The sequence below is a fragment of the Amia ocellicauda genome, chromosome 17 (assembly GCF_036373705.1).
Source record: "Amia ocellicauda isolate fAmiCal2 chromosome 17, fAmiCal2.hap1, whole genome shotgun sequence".
Taxonomy (NCBI): Eukaryota; Metazoa; Chordata; class Actinopteri; order Amiiformes; family Amiidae; genus Amia; species Amia ocellicauda.
In genome coordinates, this window is record NC_089866.1 from 2,458,993 (window position 1) to 2,481,112 (window position 22,120).

Consider the following 22,120-nt stretch of genomic DNA (forward strand, 5'->3'; position numbering starts at 1 on the left):
GTCCGTTCCCTTGTTTAGCCTGACAGGACCCTGACCCGACGGCTGAATTATATCTGCTCTCAGCTGCTTGACAAACACTCCCTGCCAGAGCAGCTGCCGTGAGGACTCCCCACAGGTAGCACAGTCCATTTATCACCCGCGCGCCGGGGGAGATTTAGCACTGCGCTACACAACTGTGAGCAACGCAATCACTCAGCTCAGAGATAATTCAGCAGGTACCTCATCATGTTTAGGAGTGTTTCTGGAGGAATGGAGCAGCTCCGCAAGGCTGGAGCCACATCCCCCGTCCCAACACAGCACCGATACATGTTCAGACTTGACTCCCACGGCACACAATCAGTCCCAGATTTTTGTATGAGCCTTACAGGCACTTTTAACCCATTCATACTCACATGGTACTCCTCCACCAACGACTGTCTAGCGTAGCGGGATCCTGATTACTGGAACACAAGGCACAGTGGGTCTCTTCGGTCCATCACCTGCCACAGACCCAGGGGACACACAGTAATAACGATGAGCAATTTGTTAGTGATATGAGATGGTGCAGCTCAAATCAGAAGCGTTGTGTCAACAGCGCGGGTTGTGAGAGGGGTTGTGGCTCCCCAGTCCAGACATAAGCAACACACAGCAGTGCAACAGGGCCACAACCGCTCACTCACCTTGGGTCTGGGCCTTCTCCCATTGCGACTGTAACTCACCCTCCATCATGTGTGTTCCCGTGCCTCTGCTCCAGGACGAGGATGAGGATGAGGATCTCGAAGCCTTGAAACCCTTCTTGTGTCCGTGTCTCTCCGGCAGCTGTGAGTCCCTTGCGATGGACGGGCCGAGGCAGAGGGATAGAGTCCAAGGGGGGGAGGGGGAGGTTGGCCACTGCAAATAACTTCCTTTATTAGGACAGAGCGGCCCAGGGGTGCCATGAACACTGCCACGACTCGAGCCATGATGTGATTATGCCGTGCTGACTGCTCCCAGCGGAGACGGTGGTATTGATCCGCCCGGGGCAGTACGGGCAGTGCAGAGCCGAGACAGGGATTGAGATTGTAATGTTGTAATGATCCCCCCCCCACACAGCTTAATGTCTCAGCCAGGTCTGGACATACAGCCGACAAACTCCTTTAGCATGTTCCACAGCAACTCGACAACACGTCCTCCTGTTCCTGCCTGAGCACAAGCCCGTCTATCGGTCGCCGCTACCAGGTTTTGGTTCTGTCGTATGAGCGGCAGAGAGACGGATAAATAGATCTGCAGATTCAGACTCAGCTGCCGCTTTTGTTCTCCTTCAGCTCCCCTGTCATAATTGGCTCAATTATGTGACTCATTAGACACATTTAGAGTTTTAACGAGTCAAAACATTTTGTCGCTAGGTAACGTACTGTGAATGAAAGATATTACTTTTCTGACAAGTCCACGATTAGATCAATGAAGACTGACCGTCCCCATTGCGGAGACCTTTTTTTGTCCCTGCGCACCATGCACAAAATACAAGACACACGGAATCGGTGAACTACAAAGATTAATTTTATTGAACATCTGTTGTAAATGGTTTCTTCACTACACAAAATCAGAGGAACCCTGTTCTATTTGGGATAGCACGTTTATACAGAGGCATCTCAGTCTGAGACACCCACTCCCACCGCCCCCCCCCGGCAGCAGCCCCTAACAGGACGTCCCGCCGGCAAAGAGAGGTGGGGAGGGGAGGCTAGGGATTAGTCTGACCTGATAAGGGGGGTGGGGGGATCATATAAAAACATGCCAAGCTGTGCAGCTCTCTTTTTCTCTATTTATATATAGGTATATATACAGATAGGGAGAGAATACAACATTACAAAATTCGTATTTGAAATGTTCAGTGTGTGTTGTTAGGATATATTAGGATTGTAAATGGCACATTGCAAATCCTAGACCTTTTTTTAAAGAAAATCTTCCCTGGTTGGGTGTTACAGTGCAGTGGGGGCCCCACGCATGCCGTGTCAGATACCAAACGTTCATTCATAGATGCTGAGGGGATCAGGTTCTCCCCCGGACCCCCTCGGCCCGTCAATGTTCTCTGTGCTGGCCCTCCTGCATTGATGGCAGTGTGTCAGATAGGGGGTGTACTCAGGTGTATGGCACAGTGTGTTGTATGGGCCAAGATGCCCGCTGTGAAAGAGCTTGCGGCTGTGTGGCCAGGTGTGCGTGTTTATGTGTATAAATTGGAAACAACACCGTGTGTGTTTAGAAAGCTGTAACACATATTAAAATAATTTGTGTTGTGGTGGGGAGGGGCAGGGTCATATAGACGTCTTAATGTGACACACATGTGCATTGTAGGAGTAGCAGCTTTAACCCCCCCCCCCCACACACACACACACACAGAATGAATAAATAAATAAATAAATAATAATAGTAATAAAACTCCTGCCTTAGGGACCCTTTTGATTTGCTTGCCCTCACAAGCTCCACCTCATGCAGGCAATCATTTCAGTAATTGATCTCAAACGGTCGTTTCTGGGCCTCACTGGACCAGGGTTCGCCCTAACTGATACACACTCCCAGGACCCCACATCACGGGGGGTAGGAGGGGCCACTATTTGGACCATGCTGGCCTGCGTGTGTGTGGACTGGCGTGCTGACTGTCAGACCTGCACCGGGGGGACCGAGCTCTGGCTGAACACAAAGCTGCTGTAATGGGGGGCGGCTTTTTTGTGTCAGTTTGTGTCTGTTTGTTTTTGCAGTGTTTATAGAAAAAAACATATCAAAACTTTTTCCACACAAGATATTATTAATAATAGTAATATATTGAGATTTCTTTAAAAAAACAACAATAACAACAACACACCGATGTGATTGTAATCGAAATAACCCTCTTCACCTGGTCTCACAAGCGCTCTCAACCCATAAAGACTCTGGTGTAACGCGGTGGCTTGGCGTGTTCGATCGGGAGGGGCAAGTCTTAAATTGAATTGCAGATATTTCAAACTAACTTCCTGATATTCAAGATATTCTAAATTCAATTCACGATATCTCAAACTGACTTCCTGTCCTATTCGAGATACCTTGAATTGAATATGAGATATCTCAAATTGAATTCCTGTTTTATTTGAGATCTCTAAAACAGACAGGATCCTTCCATACAAAACATACAGCATTTTCACAGGAAGTGAGTTTGAGATATTTTTAAATGATTTCCTGCTTTATTTGAGATATCTCTAATTGAAGTTGAGATCTTGAAATGGGGTTAGTTGGAGCTATCTGGAATTCAGTTTAAGATGTCTTACATTGTATTTCGAGATATCTCTAAATGAGTGTTTATTTTCTCCATAACAGATATTTTGTTAGTTCGTTAGTTATTTTAACTTTGAAAGAAAGAGATCCTCTGCTGCTGAAAGTAGCCCTCTGCGTATTATGGTTTTGATAGTTTGTAGCAGCGATTATTATTAGTATCAGATTATTCTCGGTCATAAAGTGCAAAACATGAAACTGAAAGCTTTGATTCAGAACAGTGGCAAAAGGAGAACGCAAATTCAGTCCTGATCAGAGAATAAGTGTATATTGCTCAGCTTGGAGGTTATTCTGCTTGGCTTTCAGTGAGACTGTTTTCCCTTTCATCATATTGAGCAACATTTAATTAAAATACAAAAAACAAAGCACAAAAAGCCAGACCATTCCAAGAGTGATCTCATCAAACGCTCTTTAGATTAAATACAAAAACCCCAGAAAAAAAGAAACTTAATTCGATAAACAAGTCATTCCCTTCTTTAAAAGGACAGTAAGTTGAAGATTGTATCTTAGCAAGGCTGTAGTGTACCTTTATTTGTGTTGGCTTATTTCTCTAAAGTAAAAAAAAACAACAACACAAAACCAACAAAACAAATAGGACAGTTTTTTTCCCCACAATCTTCACTTTGTACATCAGCTACAGCTAAATAGAAGATGGAACAGAATAGAGTCCGTTTTGTTTGAATCATCCATATCGGTTCAGAAACAACCTGAAGAGAAAGGTGTCTGTGAGAAACCCAGGCGTGATGCCGATCACAGGAGGCATAGAGGCCCGCAGCCTAGTCACTGTCACACTGCACTGACAGGATTCACATCAAATAGCTATCAGACTATATTCAGGAAAAAGAAGAAGAATAAACAAAAGCTGTGTCTTTACTCATTAAGACAGTAAAGCGCTCATCGCTTCAAGCACTCCTTGGTAGCAGCTGCTGTAACTGCTCCTTCGCCACAGCCTCTCTGACCGGCCCGGCACACACAACGCCAGTGAGAGAGGAGGGCCTCCGTACAGTACAAATGATGGGGTGGGAATTTGCTCTCAGTTCTATAACCGGTTTAATATTTTTCCTAACTTTTGAAGGAAATGCACATCTTTTTTACGTCCTTGTTTGCAAGAGCGTGTTCATTATTTTGTATTCCTTCTACAGAATCCGATTGTAGATTAGCTATTGACCTTAACGTTCTGCTACAGTGTCGTCTCCGTTTCATGATTGTGTATGATAACCGGGCATCATCTGAAGCTGCCCAAATCAACGATACGCACAGTGCCTCTCGTTACAACCAGGAAGCTCACCCTACGTCCCACGAGCAACACACACAGTGCGGTGCAGCCCCCTCTGGCACAGCACACTCCTCCAAGCCCCTGAGGCACAGGAGACACAATTAATACTGCTAAAAAGCAAAGCAGTGAAGACTGACCCCTCAGTCCCGTGTCTTACCTGGCCAACAGCACTGTGCTCTTTAAAGGGCCCAACACAAACCAGAGCCTCGCTGACCGCCTCACATCTGACGATAATGGGCTTCAGCCCCAATATCAATCAGTCCGCGACCCCAGTGGAGCTCGGTCCCCACGCCAACGGTCTGCATTGCTCAGATGACGGCGGGGGACCGGTGGGGCTTGGGTTGCGGCTCCTCTCATTCCAGAGGTTGCCAACGGGGGCCAAGTCCGAGTGGGACCCGGGACAGTGGACATGACATCTGAGCACAGAGATGTCTAGCTCCTGAGCCCGTGTCTTTAACAACGAGCCACTGTCAAAATAACTCTGCTCTGCGGTGGCGAGGTTGTTTAAATAGAAACATAAAACCCCTCGCTAGAGCCTGCATTTAATGCCATCAAAGAGCCACGTGACACCGGCCCCCACGACACCGGGACACTGGATAGCTTCCCTAGATAACAATAGCCAAGGCTGAGCGAGGGTCAAGGCCCAGCTGTCGCCTACAAGTCCCCGCCGGTCACAGTGTGAATAGTCACCTGACCCAGCTCACCACTCACCGGACTCGCCACCCTTATCAGAGCCACAGTGGCTGGAAGGGCACTCGGTCGCTTCAGTTTTGCTCCGGTTGCTGTTACGCCATGGGCCCCTGTGAGCTCTGGGTCTCGCCTGCCTCGCTGTGTGAAGGTGTGGGCGGTGGGGATGTGCCAGACCTACACGTCTCACTGTGGCCTGCGATTTCGGTCAGCCAGGGGTGAGCAGAGGCTCAGGGTTTCACGTCAGCTCTCTTGGAAGATTTCATAGAATGTTTCAATTTTTAAAAATCGCTCCCCTCTGTGTCACTGATAATTTTCACATCAACTTGATACCAGTTAAGAGAGCTGGGATTTAAAAATCTTCTGTTCTTCCCTAATTGCTTGCGGTTGCGAGTTTAAGAGTGTTTCTGATCTGCAATTAGGAATATGACGCACAGAAGCTATGGAGGCACTGCACTGATGAATCACACTCACACACACACAGATGTGGAACATGCACGGCAGACAGATAATCATCAAAAACAAAAACAGCACAGATATGAACATGACTTTCAACAGAGGAGAGCGTCCCATGTCACTGAGTCTGATGTGCATCCCTGGACCAGTGCCGTCCCACTTGCTCAAAGTGCTCGGTCCGTGTGTAAGTGCGACAGTGTGCCGCCGTCACGGGCTGATCTGGGCCCCCACTGTGGCGGTTTCAAGGAAGCCCTGTGTCCCTTATGACAACCAAATGGATCTCAGCGAATTGTCCATCTCTGAGGCGCAGTGATCGCCTGAACTGATTAATAACAACTACAGCAATATATATATGTATACATGTGCGTATATATACACGCACACCAAAGAAAAGAAAAGAAACTAAAACTAAAAAAAAACTAAAAACTAAAATAATTCCATCCAAACCGGTGAGGTTCGGCTAGGGCAGAAACGACCGGTGGCACAGTTCATCAGAGGTCAAAGTTCAAAAGGGAGAACAATAAGTGTGGAAAGAGTGACAGAACGGGCTTCTCTGAGCGAGAGAAGAACATCCCAGAAGGAGAAAGAAATTACATTTTTTTTTATTAATTCTGTTTACAAGAGGGAAGAAAAAAAACAACTAAAAACCCTACCAGGCCAATCACCATTGAGCTGCTGCCAGTGGGGACACACACGCACTGGGTCTGCGCTGACTCTGCTCTGCTCTGTCAGAGGGGCGCGGATGTGGGGGCTCAGAGATTCACAGGGTGCTGGTGCTGTATGGGAACCGGCCGGCTCTGACCCGAGCAGGAGAAAGACACCGGTCAGGTGAGCAGCTGGGTCAGGTTTGTCGTGTTGCCACCAGCGGCCGCCCGCTAACAGAGCAGAGCCGGCCAGACGACAGCTGTGTGGGACTGCGCACGATGCTGATCTTGCACCAGATTGAAGTTCTCTTTGACAAACAGAAACCCAGCCAGCTCACTCTACAGGTGGCCGGAGGGGTCAGAGTTCAGCCACGATAGTGTAAGTATCCGAGCAACAGGACAGGACCCGCTTGTCAAACAACCTACCCCGAGACGCCAGGCTCAGATTTTGTGTGCGGGAGATGTTTTTGAGCATTTGTAGTTCAGCGTTGACAGAGAAGAGGAGGCGGGCGACGCTGGGGGCAAAGTTACAAATCTCTGGCGACAGCGGTGTTCACAAAAGTCACACACGCTGAAGACCTCCTGACCTCCAGAGCAGAGGAACCCAAACTCCTTGGCAGTAGAAGATGATGGATGACGTCGCCTGCCCTCTTTCTCTTCCCAGACCTTGAGCTGGCCGACACAGAGCCCAGACTGGTGCAAAGTCAACATTGTGCCAGAACAGTTTGGGAATACGACCCCCCCACCGCTGACGCCTGACCCCAACCCCCCAGTCCATGCACTGCAGGATCAGTGTGTTAATGCAGGTTATGATGTGCAGCAGCTGCTCATCCAGGGCGCCGGGCTTCCCGCCACGCTACTCCAGTCACCATTGTAACAGACAGTGCAGTCCAGGTCCCAGAGCCCCCCATCCCATCCAGAATGACACCCTCAGACCCCTCCACCGTCCCGGGGGGACCAGCGGTCTCTCCCTCGTCTCACTCCTGTCTTCACCACAAGTGCCGCCCCGTGTAGGTGGGGGGGGCGGAGGGGATCTGTGACGGGAAACAGACAGACAGACAGTCAGTCAGGAGTCGCTGCACAACGGATGGTGTTGCTCTCTCCTCTGTGGTGGGGAGGGGGGGTGAGCTGCATGAGCTACTGGCCAGGACTGAGAAACTCCAATCGGGCTGGTTTCAGTGGGAGTGGGCAGTGGCAGCTGGGTCAGAGGGCAGGGCAGGGCAGGGCAGGGCAAGGCTGGGCTGGGGTGGTTGATTTTGCCTCAGCTGTTGTCAGTCACGGGAATGTGCCCCACCTCGGCCCTGACTGAGCCAGGCAGCTGCGCCACCCCCGCCTCACAGGGCTGAGTCAGCCGGGAGCTCCAGGGCATCTGTGTGAGTCTGTGTGTGTGTTAGTGTGTGTGTGTGTGAGCGCTGGAGGGCCAGGCAGAATATAGGCAGTGACATACTTCTGGAAAGACTTTTCCACTGTCCTCTGCCCGCCCCACCCTGCCCCGCTGCCTCTCCAGCAGATTTTTCCAGCCCCTAGATCTGCTCCTGTGTCTGGAGGCCCTTCTAGCACATGTGACTGCCGCCCACTGCACTTTCAGCATTTACTATTTACTACTTACACTTTATTATTCGTACTCAATACGTTCATCCTGACCGCAACCACACAATGCATATAATAAATATTGATTTATCATGGTTTTACTGCATTAAACAGTATATGTTACTTATAACTGTAATATTAAAACTGTGAAAAAAGCATTGCCACACATTTATACTTGTAATGATAAAATTACAGTCTGCACAAATACTATAGTATGCCACTTACTACATATTACTGCACTGTATATATATATTTCTTACCTGGAGTGGTGCATGTGACAGACCCACAGCTAGGGCAAGGTAACTAGCTACCGATTTAGCTGACTGATCTAAGTATGTGCTACAGATTATTACATCACCTTCATTGGGTTATTTACAGCTCTCCATGCTGGAATTAAGCTGTCAGTGATTCCCAAAGCCAATTTAACCGTGCGCCAGGTTGGATCGCACATTCATCCACACACTCTGTCTCACAGCAGGGTGGCTCGGGCACATGTGAGGGCGATGCAGAAGGGAACGCCAGGCCTGCTCCTTCAAGTCACCGTCCAAGAGATTGCTTTGTTCCTGGTTTGTGCTGTTGATTTCGGGTCAGATTTTTGCATCATTTTTGGACAATAGTCCCATTCGTTGTTGTTTTTTGTGCCTATTATGGTAAACTAAATGAATAACAAAAGCAATGTATAATATAGCGCCCTGGCAGGCTGATTGTACTGTGAAGCAGCAGCGTCCGGCATTCTCCTTCGCGCTGGGCCCAGTACAATCTCGAAACACCCTCTTTTGGCTCGACAGACTGTCCCACACATTCATTACCCCTGTATGGATTTAGGATACAGTTATTACAGGGTTAGTCAGCTCATAAATACCTGGGGGGGGGTCAGTGTCCGTCAACTATATGTCTACTTCCGTCGCAGTGAAAGCCCATGGCGTGCCGGCTTTACTCACCGTGCCCCCATTCAGCACCACCGCCATCTCAGTGGGCTGGTACACGTTGCTGCGGAAGGGGGCGCTGGGCCGTGGACCCATGTTGCCATTGCGGTAGCCCCCCGCACGCAGAGCTGCGGACACAGGAGAGACGCGGTGAGAAACGCTGCCGCCACTGAAACCATGAGCAGCCCTACATCTACCACAACTGCCCCTACCTCTACTACAACTGAACCTACGTCTACCACAACTGCCCCTACCTCAACGCCTACTGCCTCTTTCTCTACTACCTCAACTTCTACTACTGCCACTGCCACTACCTCACCAAGTTTTACAGATACAGTGGCTAATCAGGGGTTGCCCAGCTTGCTTTAGTGCCGCCTGCTTCAGTTCCCATTATTCTTGTTCTAGAGCCTGGGGGGGTGCCAGCTGCAGTAGGAGCAGTCTCTCAGTGATTACTGCGCTGCACCCCCCCCCCTACACTGGGCTGTCGGCTCACAGCTTCCTTTCGCTCGAGACTGGCTGGTGCAGTGCTGCCTCAGCGGCTCCTGAGAGGAGGCTGACAGAGCCGGCTCTCAAGCAGCTGTGTCCCCGTGTGGGACGGCGATCTGAGGGGAGGCGTCCTGGGTACGAACTCTGGCCTCAAGAACATCATGGAGGAAAAGCACTGAACAGGATCAGAGGATGCTAGGAATGGGCCCTTTGTGTCCCCTGATGTCCAGTTTTCTGTGTGATGGTTCACCTAGGCTTAAATGTTTGCTAGAAACAGTACCGTTTCAGACACGGTCAGCATGCAAGACTGCCAGTATGGGTGGTAAGGTGCCAACCAAAGCTGGTGACGACCTACTGTTGACATCTGGCGCCACTGTAGTCAGGCTGTGTGGGGGGGCCTGGCCTGGCGTAGACAGTTGTGTAGTATTCCTGGCCTGGCCTGCTGTGTGGTGAACAGAGTGCTATGATGCATTTTCCCATTGCATTGCTGCTGTGTGCGGCGGCGCTGTGCTGTGTGTGTGTGACTGTGCTGTGTGCGCGTGTGTGTGTGTGTGTGTGTGTGTGTGTGTGTGTGACTGTGCGTGTGTGTGTGCGTGTGTGCGTGTGTGTGTGGCTGTGCTGTGTGTGTATGTGTGACAGTGCTATGTGTGTGTCTGTGTCTGTGTGTTTGTGTGTGTGTCTGTGTGTGGCCGTAATGTACCTGCGTTGTGCTCGTCGAAGGAGAAGGCCTGGTTCTCCATGTAGGGCCGGTGGGGTATGGGCATGTCCTCGTCGAAGCTGGTCTCGCGCAGGCGGGGGGGTGGCTGCGTGGTGTCGAAGTAGTCAGGGGCGCTGGGTGGCGGGGCGGGCAGCACGCAGCAGTGCACCTCGGGGATGGCGTGGAACAGCAGCAGCACCCAGCCGTGTGACACCAGCGCCACGGCCAGGGCAGGCGCGTCCCACAGCGGGGAGCGGCCCAGGGCCTCGTTGCCATACAGGTAGAAGCCGACCCAGGCGGCCCACAGCAGCACCGACAACAGGCAGGTGAGCACCAGGCAGACACCGTTACGCTTCCACTTGCGGAACTTCCCACACAGGGAGAAGGTGGACAGGGCCAGCGCGGCCAGCAGCAGGGCCAGCACGTAGCTGGAGGCCAGCGTGAAGTCCAGAGGCAGGTACTGGCAGGCCGGTTTCCCCTCCCTCACCACCGTCAGCACCAGCCACTCAGCGGCGATGATCACCTGCACCAATGTGAGGCTGAGCGCCAGCCAGGCCAACTGCCAGCCCCCCGGGCTCTTGCCATGCCGCACCAGCTTGCGCAGCCGCCAGCCCTGGGCCAGCAGGCAGGAGAAGCAGAGGGCGAAGAGCACCCCCCACAGTGCGCGGCGGGCGATGCACACCCTCTCGTCCGGCTGGATGATGTAGGTGAAGCTCAGGGCGAAGAGTCCCAGCGCGCCCAGCAGCACCAGCAGTAGGAGCCCCACAGAGCTGCGCTTCTCCTTCTCGCCGATGAAGGGCAGGCGGCAGAGCAGCACCAGGCCCAGCAGCACGGCGGTCAGCGCCCCAGCACCTGCCACCGCCTCCAGCACGATGCCCCACACCGCCTCCAGGTCACACAGCGCAGCGTAGCGGGCGGGCAAGTCCAGGCCGCAGCCCCGGGGGGTGCTGGAGTTCTGGGAGGAGCCACCCCCCAGCAGGGACAGCAGCAGCAGCAGGAGGGCCAGCCATCGGGAGCAACTCGCCATGACTGCAGAGAGAACAACAACACACAGCACCGTCACGGGCCGCTCTTATCGTACACAACATCACACGGGCTTTCATCTTTATTTTCATCTATTACTACTGATAATAACAATTGATACAACAGTAGTAAAGAACTAATTAAAACACAGTGTAATGGTGAGACACGAGTCATCTCCATCTGTTTCATCACAAAAGGCAGCCCAGTTATCTGTATCGCATTCCTTCATCAAGATAGTAATCCTCTACAAGTGGCACAAAGGGAAGGGGAAATAAAACATGAAAATAAAAAGCTCTCCTTTATGTAACGACCCCATGCACACAGTGAAAAGACATCTTCAGAACAAGACGAATGATAAGAAATGACTACAGCGCAGAGAACAAGCCCCTAGCTTGTTCCAAAAATACACAGTGCTTGTTTAAGGGATTTAATCTGTCTTCTGCGTCTATTCAAGTTTTTAAGAGCTGTCATCCAGGGAGATGGCTCACCCTTCCTCTCGGGCCTCAATCAATTAGTGAGGGTCCAATTCTCCAGGTAGAGACGGGCCCGAGGTGTCAGACATGGGGCAGGCAGGAACCGGGCCCTGGCTGTTTGTCTACCAGTCTTTAAAGAAAATGAACTGGTGTGTCATCCAGGGGGCTCTCCGAAGGCCCTTGGGATGGGCCCCACACCGGAGCACCGAGGGGACACAGTCTTATATAACAAAAGCTCTTCACTGAAGCCAAATGTGTGTGTGGGCTGTTGTGTGTGTGTGTACTGGCTAGTGTGTATGCGTGGGTGTAAGTGGAGTATTCTGTGTGTGGGCTGCTGTGTGTGTGTGAATGAGTATGTATGGATCGGTGTGTGTGTTTCTGGACTACTCTGTTTCTGTAAATGTGAGTGGGGATTGCTGTGTGTGTGTGCATCTGCAGAGCGTCTGTTTCTGGCAGCCCTTGCTTGTCAGGGTCAGAGGTTTGCTTTTCCATCTTCGCATCCTGACAGAGTGCGACTCTACGCCTCCTGCCATCCCTGCCACCGAGCTCCGACACAGCCCAGCCAGCGAGCCGCTAACGAGGACTCGGAGCGAGCCAGACATTAACTGAGAGAGAGAGAGAGACCAGTCCTCCTCCCCTCTACCCTGTGCAGCTGGCAATAACACTTACACCCCTTCCTATTTTCTTGCCAGAAATGCCATCCATCTCACCCTACCGCTTTCTGTCTCTGCCTCCCTCTTTTCCAATGGAGATGTGAGTTTGGAAACAAACTCTCCGTGGTGCAGAGTTTGCTGGCCGGTCTAATGGAAGAGGTCAGTCACCTGAGGCAGTGACTTCCCCCTACATGTGCAGCCAACTGATAAAAGCAAAATGCCCCTGAACTCTCCATTGTTTCAGAAGAGTTCTGTGTAATGGAGCTAAACACTGGCACACAACGGGTACCGGGGGGAACCAGGGGCACACAAAACAATCCACAAGCCAAGGGTCAGAGACCAGCTCTCTGTGATGTTTGCAGGCGCAGCAGTGTAGTTATAACCCGAGAAAGAGCCGGTGGCTTCCTCTCTTACCCGTTTCACTCCACCATTACACCATCACACACTGTGTTTAAGCTCTGCAATACACTGCTGTAGCTGCACACTTCAAAAATGTTTTATTTGCCTGACTTTTGCATAAAGAACAACAGGAGCACAAATCCACTCTCACAATCAACACAAACATAACAACACGCATGGAAACGAGCCGCCGGATCCCCAGGGGGTGTTCCGGGGGAGTTAGAGGGGGGCTTGGCTCTGCCTCTCGTCTCCGTCTCATCCCACACATCCCCTGCTCTGAGTGAACTGGTCTCAGCCTCTTCTTCCCACTCGCGATCCTCCGGAAAAATACAACATTACAAAAACACAGGACTCCTTTAACTAACCCCGTCCCTGCCGCTGGCGTCCCCACCTCCGCCGCCGCCCCTGCCAGGCAGCTAGCGCCAGTCCGGACCGGTTGCCATAGAAACCCCTGCTTTACCACCCTGCCCGGCTGTTACACAACACTACTACACTGCGATGGTAAGTGGCAGGGAGCACGAGCGGCCGGGGAGCAGAAAACTTTCAGCACAAGCGAAAGAGATACAGATGCTTTCACTGCAGTGATAAAAAATACAAGCCTCTCAGAAGTGGTTCTCAGAAATGGCTTAAGGGAGTAAACACAGGGGTCAGCGGCCCGGTTCTGTGTGTGTAGGAAGAACACGGATCACAGAGAGAGAGAAGAAGAAGTTGAACAGAGAGGAGGCTGAAAACATGACCTCTGTGTGTGTACGTGTGGGGGGGGATGACAGGAGCTTCCCCTCTCCTGCCTCCCCCCTGTGCCTACAGCCAAGAGGAAATAAGTGACAACCGGCATAGGGAGTGACGCAAGAAGAACAGAGGGATGTTTCCTAGTCAGGTGACCCGCCCTGGTGCCTTGGCCGATATCACCACTGCCACCCATCACAACCCCCACGTTTAAAGGACCTCAGACACCCACTGGACTCGGGAGCACTTTGGATACGCTTATTCAAACTCAGCACCAGAGAGATCCGGGGGACTTTCCGGGGTGATACAGCGTTGCTGCTTAAGAGGGCGATTACAGATCTACACGGAAGGATGGGGGGGTGGTTGGTTACAATAATATAAACAACACAGACACGCCAAGAGCCCAGCATGAGGGAAACTATACGGGGAAGCGAGCGGGGGTGCTGTTGAGAAGCTCATGTTCCAGAACAAAGAGTGTGAATTCCATCGATGCGGCTCATCGGCATCCTGCTGGCGGCCTCAATCAACCTCTCCTTCCACTCCGCTCGCCGCCTCCCGCCTGTCAAGGGGGATGAGCCGTAATTAGCTCGTTAGGAGCACTGTGCAACGAGGTCGTGCCAGCGGTGGACATCGGGAGCTGAACGATTCTTAACTAATCATGAGTCTGTGACACTAACGCATGGATGCATTAAGGTCCAGCAGGACCACCCTGTCATATCAACGGCAGGGTAAAGGGGGCAGGTGGCATGAACTATGAGACACTGGGGGTGACTGGCTGTCACCCCCAACCCCCCACAGCCTCCTCCCATGAGATCCCCTGCTCCTGACCCCCCCACCCTACAGTGACCCCGTTCATGGACTCCAGCACAGTGGCCGTGCGGGGAGCCGTGTGGAGCTCAGAGAGCAGCCGTGTGACGGCACCGTGGGCAGACCCTCGCCTGTCTCTCCATGGAACCCAGCCAGCCGAGCGAGACGCGATTCCACCGCAGTGGAGTGCAGCTCGGCACCGCGATGGGGGATTACATAACTGGAACAGCTTCCCTCGGGAGTTAAACACAACTGCGCCCCCCCAACCCCCTTCCCCAGCGATCCCTCTCCACTTCCATCCTTCTCCATCTCCTCCTCCAACTCTCCTGCTGCACCTCCCTCCTTTCTCCACCCCTCACCCTCACCCACCCACGATACAGACTCCAGCTGAGATCCCTTTGATCTCTGCTCACTCCTGCACCGGCAGAGAGAGAGAGAGAGAGAGAGAGAGAGAGAGAGAGAGACTGAAAATAAAAATGATTTGTTTTATTTTCTGCTTCAAATTGTGTACAACGCACAACCTAACCTTAACTGATGAAGGTTCATGAACCTTACCTAACAAATCACTTACTCACTCCTGACAAGGACCCCGACCCCGGCCTCCATGAAACCTTGAACTTAAGATCAAGCTGCATATAGATTTACTACTTAAAACCCTGGAGAAAATAACCCTAAAATCAAAGTCAAAATTTCACAGAAGCTCAAACCCTAATCTAAATACGAGCTTAGCCTTAAATTCAATATAAATCCATATTATACCTTAAAATGCCTAAATGTTACCCAGCAACCAGACATAATGTGCTCTTTCACTGTCATCATATCAAAGCAACTCCAACTCCATCCCCAACCGAAAGTCCACAACAGAACCGAGATACCATTTCTGTTCCAATCTGAACCCACTGTGAAGTCTCGGACTAATTACAAGCAAATCCCCTCTTCATGACACTATACACTCAGACAGAAAACTGGTCAAAGACTAGCATCTGACAGCCAGCAGCTTTTGTCACCTGACACTGGACAACTCATGGACAACTCATGGACAACCTTTACAGGACACACGGGCCTGAGCGCTGCGTCAGAGCTTTCCGAGCAGCGGGGGGTACGGGGCCTGTGTGGACACAGACACCGATGATTGAGAGTCGGGTGATGGGAGGCAGCTGCTGTACAAATAAACCACAATAAGCAGGACATAGGAAAATCAGCGGAAGAATTCAAATTATCCTGCAACTCCCAAATGACGAGATCCCGCTCAGTGAGGGGGTGTTTTGCATGCCGGGTCTCTACAGCAACGCACAGCAGCTCAGGCTAAGGAGGGGAGGGATTCCCGATTCCCTGATCTTCCTCAGCCCATGGGATTCGAAGGGTTAATCCGCCATGCTTTTTTCTCCCCTCCCCTCGCCTGCTTTCTGGGTCATTCCTCAATCCTGTCTGCGCATTCTCCCAGATCAGGATCCCTGTCTGTTGAGTTTCTTTCCCTGTGTTTACCATTCAGACTAAGTTGGGCTTTCAGACACAGATTGCTAGTGACAAGCTTCCTTCAGGGGCCTAACGTGAGCAGAGGAGGCGACGGGGAGGCTGGGGAATGAGCATGGATCAGTGTTTCGCTCTGGATTCACTTCTCAGGGCTGTGGTTTTCCATTGGGCTCGAGAGAAAGGAGCTCTGATATTTTACACCCCCAGTGCGCTGTCAACACGCGGACCTCTCGCCACAGGCACCTGCTGGCGACAGGGTCCATGGGCTCTGCAATGCGTGAGGTTTAATCTAAACTATCGCAGCTATAACCCCGGTCCTCGAGGCATGACGGCTCCTGCATCGCACCCCAGTGAAATGAACAGTCCTGGCTACCCTGGTCAATACTCTGTCTCCCGGTGTACCTGCCTGTCTCTCTGCATCTCTTGTGCCCCGTTTGAATCGCTCTGTTCATCTCAGGGCTCTGTCTTCTCGTCTCAATCACCTGCTCGGTCTACAGACACGTTGCAAGACCTGCTGTGAGAGATGTGCTTGTTTACCCCCCTCCTCCCCTCCTCCTATATCTTCACACACATCCCCCACTCTTCCTTAGTCGACACTTACGGGCTCTTACATAAGAACCGGAGAACTGGCTCCTGCCAGCTCGCCCGCGGCACCGTCACTGCTCGGAAGGAGTGGCACCCTGCCCAGGAGCCCGTGCACGGTCACTGCCCAGCTCACCCACGTTTAACCCCTCTTAAGCCGAGTGACAGAGAGACAAACAGGCAGGAAAACAACCAGATGTGCCTTTCTAATAGGATGTGCATTTGTTCTACTCCTTTCTTTTACTCGTTTGCATTCTGCAGTACCTGCCGCCCACCCCTCAGTGGGGAACCGGACTTCCAGCGCTGCAGGGAAAATGGAAAACTACTTACACAGGATGCTGCTCGGTTTCTTTTTAAAAAATAAAGAAAATAAATTCATGAAAAGGTAAGGCAAGGGGTCAAATAACGTTGAACGCTGACGAACTTCAAACAAAGCTTCTTGAAATCACCAGTATGGTGTTTGGGGAATGTTTACAAAGACTGTAAGCGCCGCGTGTCTAACAATGCAAACAGCTGGAGAAGGTCCGGGTCAGTCATGTGTTAATCACAGGCAGTGGAAAAATAAAAATCACACCCAGCCCTGCGCAGGAGGATTGCACAACCAAGCCAGGCGTGAAGCCGGCATCAGTAATTAGCTGGCGATTACCTGGCCAGAGGTTATAACTGAATAGTGACCGAATTTACTCCTATTCACCTCTGCTTATTTATGAAAATCTGCCCCAGAAAACATCCCTGTCGGGGTCTTCAGTTTAGCTCGGTCTCACGATGAACGATGTCCATGTCTTACAAACCCAAACCCAGGGCATTCGGTCTCTGCTGGGACCAAATGTGTGGTCAAACAAACCAAGGGCCGTGAACATAAATCATCGATAAAAATACTATGCAAGAGAACTGGAAGTAGAATAATGTCACACACAACTTTCAAAAGGCGTATTTAAGAATCCCGAGGGAGTTTAAATCTTTCATTTGGAGTTTTGTAACATTAAGATGATGTTTTTTTATTTTATTTTTACAGACGTACTGTGGAAAACCTAGGGCTTTGGGAAATGCTTTATGAATATAGTCCCGTGTGCAGCAGCTGTATACAGTGCTTTGCTTTACTCTCAAGCTGAACAGTAGAGGTGCCCCCTATCATAACAGGTTCATTCACTCAGCCATTGTGGACAATTTGTTGATTTTGTCAGTGGACAATCAATCAAATTTAATCCCAGGTAAGAACCATTGTGGAGCTACATTAAGGTGTACAAAGGTTCGCTTTGCCATGATACGCACTATATTTGTGCCTCAGATAATACAGGACAAAAACCTTGAACTGCACATTAAAAAAGACCCCCATCATGAAAACAAAACAACAGCAAATACATTACACACAGTGCAAACAGTCTCCCTGCCACACACCGAGTCTGTCCCTGATGCAATAGTACTTCTCTATTTGGGAATGGCAATTATCTTTCCACCCATTTCAACAATCGCTCTTTGTTAAAAGCGAACTTTTAACTTGGCAAAGAGACGGGGCCAGATTGAGTGGGGTTTGTGTTGTGACTCACAAATATTATTTTAGCTGGAAGGACTAAGTGATCGTTGCTCTTGGGACATAAAAAAGGGAAAGGAAAGAGAACCAAAAAATAAATAGACTGCTACTCAGAACAGTACCTGAGCAGCCTCTACACAAGGACTACACACCTGACAGTGACCTGGGCCAATGAACTGTCAGGGAACACCTGGATTTAGCCGGGTTTCCCCCCAGCACAGTAATCTGTTCACTGGTCCAGTTCAGCAAAAGGGAAAGTGAAAAATGAAGCCTGGTACCGTCTCTCTACAATACCATAGTCCACTCCACACCACAGCAGTGTCACGTTACTTTCCTATAGTTTGCTCTGTGTCCGGCACATCAACAGCGACCGATCAGTTTGGTCTTGTATAGCCAGGCTTGGATGGGGATTGAGTACAATTCAGAAAGTTTGAAAAGTCTTAAAAGGACTTTGGCACAGCAGATTTATTTAGCTCTGGTGAGACTGGTCAGTACTCCAGTGACTTAGCCTACATACTGCTGAAAGATCAGGTTTGTAAAGTAATCTGCCGTCCCTGCATGCCTTTAATATGATACCAATATAAACATTATTCATACTAAAATTAGCATGTATACTGTATAGGCAATAGGTGAGGCTGACACACTTTTGTCCCCTCTGACACAGTAAAGTTTACTGTGGCCTACCATGGTAAATATATGGTCAAATATAGAATGGTGTTCCATGGTAAAATATAGTGAAGTGTTGTACTTTTGATCTGATATGGTGTGAACAACAAGAGAAGAAAACCAACAGGTGGAGCAGACAGGAGTCAAGGCAAAGACTAGATGGGGATATCAGATCACCTGGCACTAGCAGGGTCAAGGCTAAAGGTTTATATGGCGCTCCCCTCTCTTTTCATTTCAAATGTTGTTGTGAGCAATCTATACGAAAACAACACATTTTGTATTCCAAGCGGCACTACCTTCATGAACGAAACAAATTGTCTCTGGCTGGTTTGCTGCCCAGAAGGTGTCGCGTTTCAAAAAGGGTTTCCTTTCGCGTTCATTCCCAGTTTGATGGGTTTTGGTTTGTTTTTCCTGAAGTATGATAATGGATGGGAATGAAAACATCTGTGCAATGTAACCCTCTGAGGAAAAACACAAACATGTGCTGGAAATAAAAGGACTTTGATAACCCCTCATTGGAAAACCAGTGGAGGGGGAATATGCCATTTCCATTTAGTAAGCGGATGTCTGCATAAGATGTATAAATGACCACACAATAAATGTAACTGAATCTGCAGATTGATGTATTGTTCCATTTCCTCCCATAGACTTCATTCGGTGGACGTGTGTCTGCGATGATCGGCGATGCGTAATCCAACAAACCCTATGCAACGACTTTGTGTATGCGAAAAACATTTCTCCCAGTAGCTACTTGCCATTAACATTAACCACACTGACCCCGTGAAGGCTATCGTCAGCCGATCCCAGTGTGGACGAGGCAGTAAACTCACATCCTACATGCCTCCCTGAAACATAATCCTCTCTCGAAGGACACGCTGCTGGGACGTCCTATACTGTGTCAGAGCACAACCTTGCACAGAGCACAGTGTTGACCTCACTCAGATGTCTGCCAATGCCATTCACACTGCAGAAGGAGAACACAGGTGCGCATTCACATCTGGGCCTGCATTTACACATTTCAAGTTGCTGTGTAAACCCAGGTTTAAATAGTAGACAGGCTATGGAAAAACGTGTTTCTTGGTGTAGTAAATCTATCTACTTATTTGTGTGTGTATGTGTGTCTATGGTATGTGATCTTGGGGAAGGTATAACTACAGCTTCAACACTTGCACTGCAAGTTCACACATAGGCTATCTGTCCATGGGAAGGCAAACACACAAGACGCACAGCTGATGGCAAACAAGCCGTGCTGGCATGACAGAGTTAATTCAGCCGAAACGCAGAGAAGCCCCGGAGAGAGCAACGTGAAGCAAAGAGCGCAGCTGCGGAGAGAGAGATGCGGGCCGGCATAGCAGGGCCGCGGGTCCGAGCAGCAAACACGCATCTGAGTGCAATCTTACGACTCCTGATACAAGGTCCTGTTTATTCCCCGTGTATTAGACCCCCCTCAGAGGAAAACAACACCACCAATAACAACACAACTATCAAGAGATTATGCATGGACCCCCACCAATACCAATCCAATTAAATTCAGACACAATTTAGTAATATGGTGTTTTTTAAACTTAAACATATTACACGCCAATTCACCGCACTCCCACAATAGAGGTTTGTGTTTTTGTTCTCTGGAGGGGTTCAATCTCCCATCTGAACAAAGGAAGCTAAAAAAGCCATAAAGACACCGTCCCCCTACCGCACCACGCTGCTGGCTGTCCGGCCCGGGGTTTACTCCCCATCCCTCGCTGCCCCGGATCAGTTAGTAGGCAGTAAAAACAGCCCCACGGTAACCACGACACGAAGCCCCTGACCATGAGTTTGAATACATCAGAATAGTGACCCACATTTCAGTGGGCAGTACTGTCGGGTATTGACAGCTGTCCAGATAGCAGTGGATCTGAAAATACAAATCCTGAGTGTGGAGGTGCACTTTCTACACAGAATGAATGCATCTCATGAGAGTTTGTGGGAACATGCTCCTTAACCAGCACTGATGAGGAAAACGCGACCCCCACTCAAAATACTGGACATGCCTTATTGTATACAGGCGAGTTGCTCAGGGTCCTTTATGTTTGAGTCTTTGCTGTCACTGGTGCAGTTTTGCGGGCCAATGGATATTCGTGCAAAACTCATATTTCCTTCTATGCAAAGAAAAGCACTTGGTGAACAGCTCTTCCAGCAAGGCGCCCCTTTGCTCCAAAATGATCACTTCAGCATCCCGCTGCCCTACAGCAACTTGTCAAAAAAAGGCTATTCTATAGCTAGGATGATCTCAACTCTGGTGAATTATTCGACTCATTTTTCTAGTTTTAATCCTTCGTTTGAGGCCGCATAACATGAAATGAACAGACTTACTGAATGCGCACACTTTGCGCACACTGACGAACAATTAATCACACTGTGTAAACTTTTTCCTTTCCTTCGCCAACACACATGCACAAAGTAGACTCCGCATCTGAACGTTTCCATTTAAGGAAGGGCAGACACTTACCTTATAAACAAACCCCCGATTCCAGAGGACCGAGTGACGTGGGTGGGGGTGGGGGTGTACAGTCACATTTCGGCGCAAACCTCCAGCTGACAATCTGGCATCACCACGCACCTCGCATCGGTGATTTGCGCCCCACTGTGTCCGGTCTTCTCCAGGCGGGTGGGTCGTCACTAACACCGCCGTGTGCCAAGCCAAGGTGCACCCGGAGCTCTGCAAGCTTTACCCCGGACCACAGAGCCCAGGGGCAGCGGGGTATTGTTCGCCTTGAGATGTGTATCTACAGTGGCGCAACGGCCATGGATCCCGGTGGGATGAAACCAAACCAGACGAAAACAACCAAAAACTGCCCGTTCAACACCAGATCCCGTGTAGCTCAGCAGCAGGGTCGCGTCGGACCCGGGTCAGTCCCCGGTGTCTATCTGATCGAGTCGCCCGTGTATGGCGCCGCACCGCTCGGCTCAAAGCGCATTGTTGGCTGCAGAAGAGGACACGGGATGAGATGTCAGCTGCGGGGACCTATTGTTCCCCCTGCGCTCTCCCCACGCGTGTCCAAAAACACCCCCGAGGACCCTCTGTCCCCCTGTAGAGCCAGCAGACGCAACGATCAGGTCGGCGCAGCGCTTAGTGTCGAGCTGGGGCTTTAATCCCGGAATGCGTGTGTCTGAGCTGCAGACCGTCCCTCGCTGCCTCTCTGGCGGGGGATGCAGGGGATGCGATCCGCCCGGTCCGGTGATGCTGCGCGTCTGACTGCACGCTTCTTCAGCTGCTCGCCCCCATCAATCCACAACACGGCGTCAGAGACACAGGTCCCGCCCCGTGGACAGAGAGAGAGAGAGAGAGAGAGAGAGAGTGAGAGAGAGACAGAGAGAGAGAGTGTGAGAGAGACAGTGTGTGAGAGAGAGAGAGACAGTGTGTGAGAGAGAGAGCGAAGGAAGGCAGTGGGGATGGTGCGTCTGTAAGGATGATGTGGGTGACACTGACAGGCAGTCTGTACATTTCCCCTGAGAGAGATGCAGCTCACAGCGCGCCTCGGTGCCCCTGGCATTGCGGCCCTCCAGAGACGGGGTGTTAATAACACAGTTATTACAGATATGTTAAAAGTTTTGCGATTTGAAAATTGTGGCCTTTGATTGGTAGTTCTGTCTTTTCAGAGTTGAAACTTTTTGGCAAATATGTAATAGTTTGTAACAGGAAAATATAACCGAAAGCATTAATGGAAAACAAACAAACAAACAAACAAACAAAAACAGGATGATGACAAAATATGAAACACGCC

The 22,120-nt window shown here is 50.3% G+C and overlaps 1 protein-coding gene across 2 annotated transcripts; it reads right to left on the reverse strand.

The window, feature by feature from the left end:
• Positions 1–1,496: 1,496 nt before the first annotated feature.
• Positions 1,497–21,611, reverse strand: LOC136712474 (G-protein coupled receptor family C group 5 member B). 2 transcript variants are annotated; one of them, XM_066689097.1, is made up of 5 exons: positions 20,845–21,611; positions 10,027–11,052; positions 9,682–9,768; positions 8,856–8,968; positions 1,497–7,358 (listed from the first exon to the last, which is right to left on the reverse strand). In XM_066689097.1, the coding sequence occupies exons 2-5, from the start codon at positions 11,048–11,050 to the stop codon at positions 7,314–7,316; spliced, it is 1,269 nt and encodes a 422-aa protein (XP_066545194.1). In that variant the 5' UTR covers positions 11,051–11,052; positions 20,845–21,611; the 3' UTR covers positions 1,497–7,313. The 2 variants fall into 2 exon arrangements, with proteins under 2 accessions (XP_066545194.1, XP_066545195.1); XM_066689098.1 differs by lacking the exon at positions 9,682–9,768 and having other exon boundaries at positions 20,845–21,610.
• Positions 21,612–22,120: the final 509 nt, after the last annotated feature.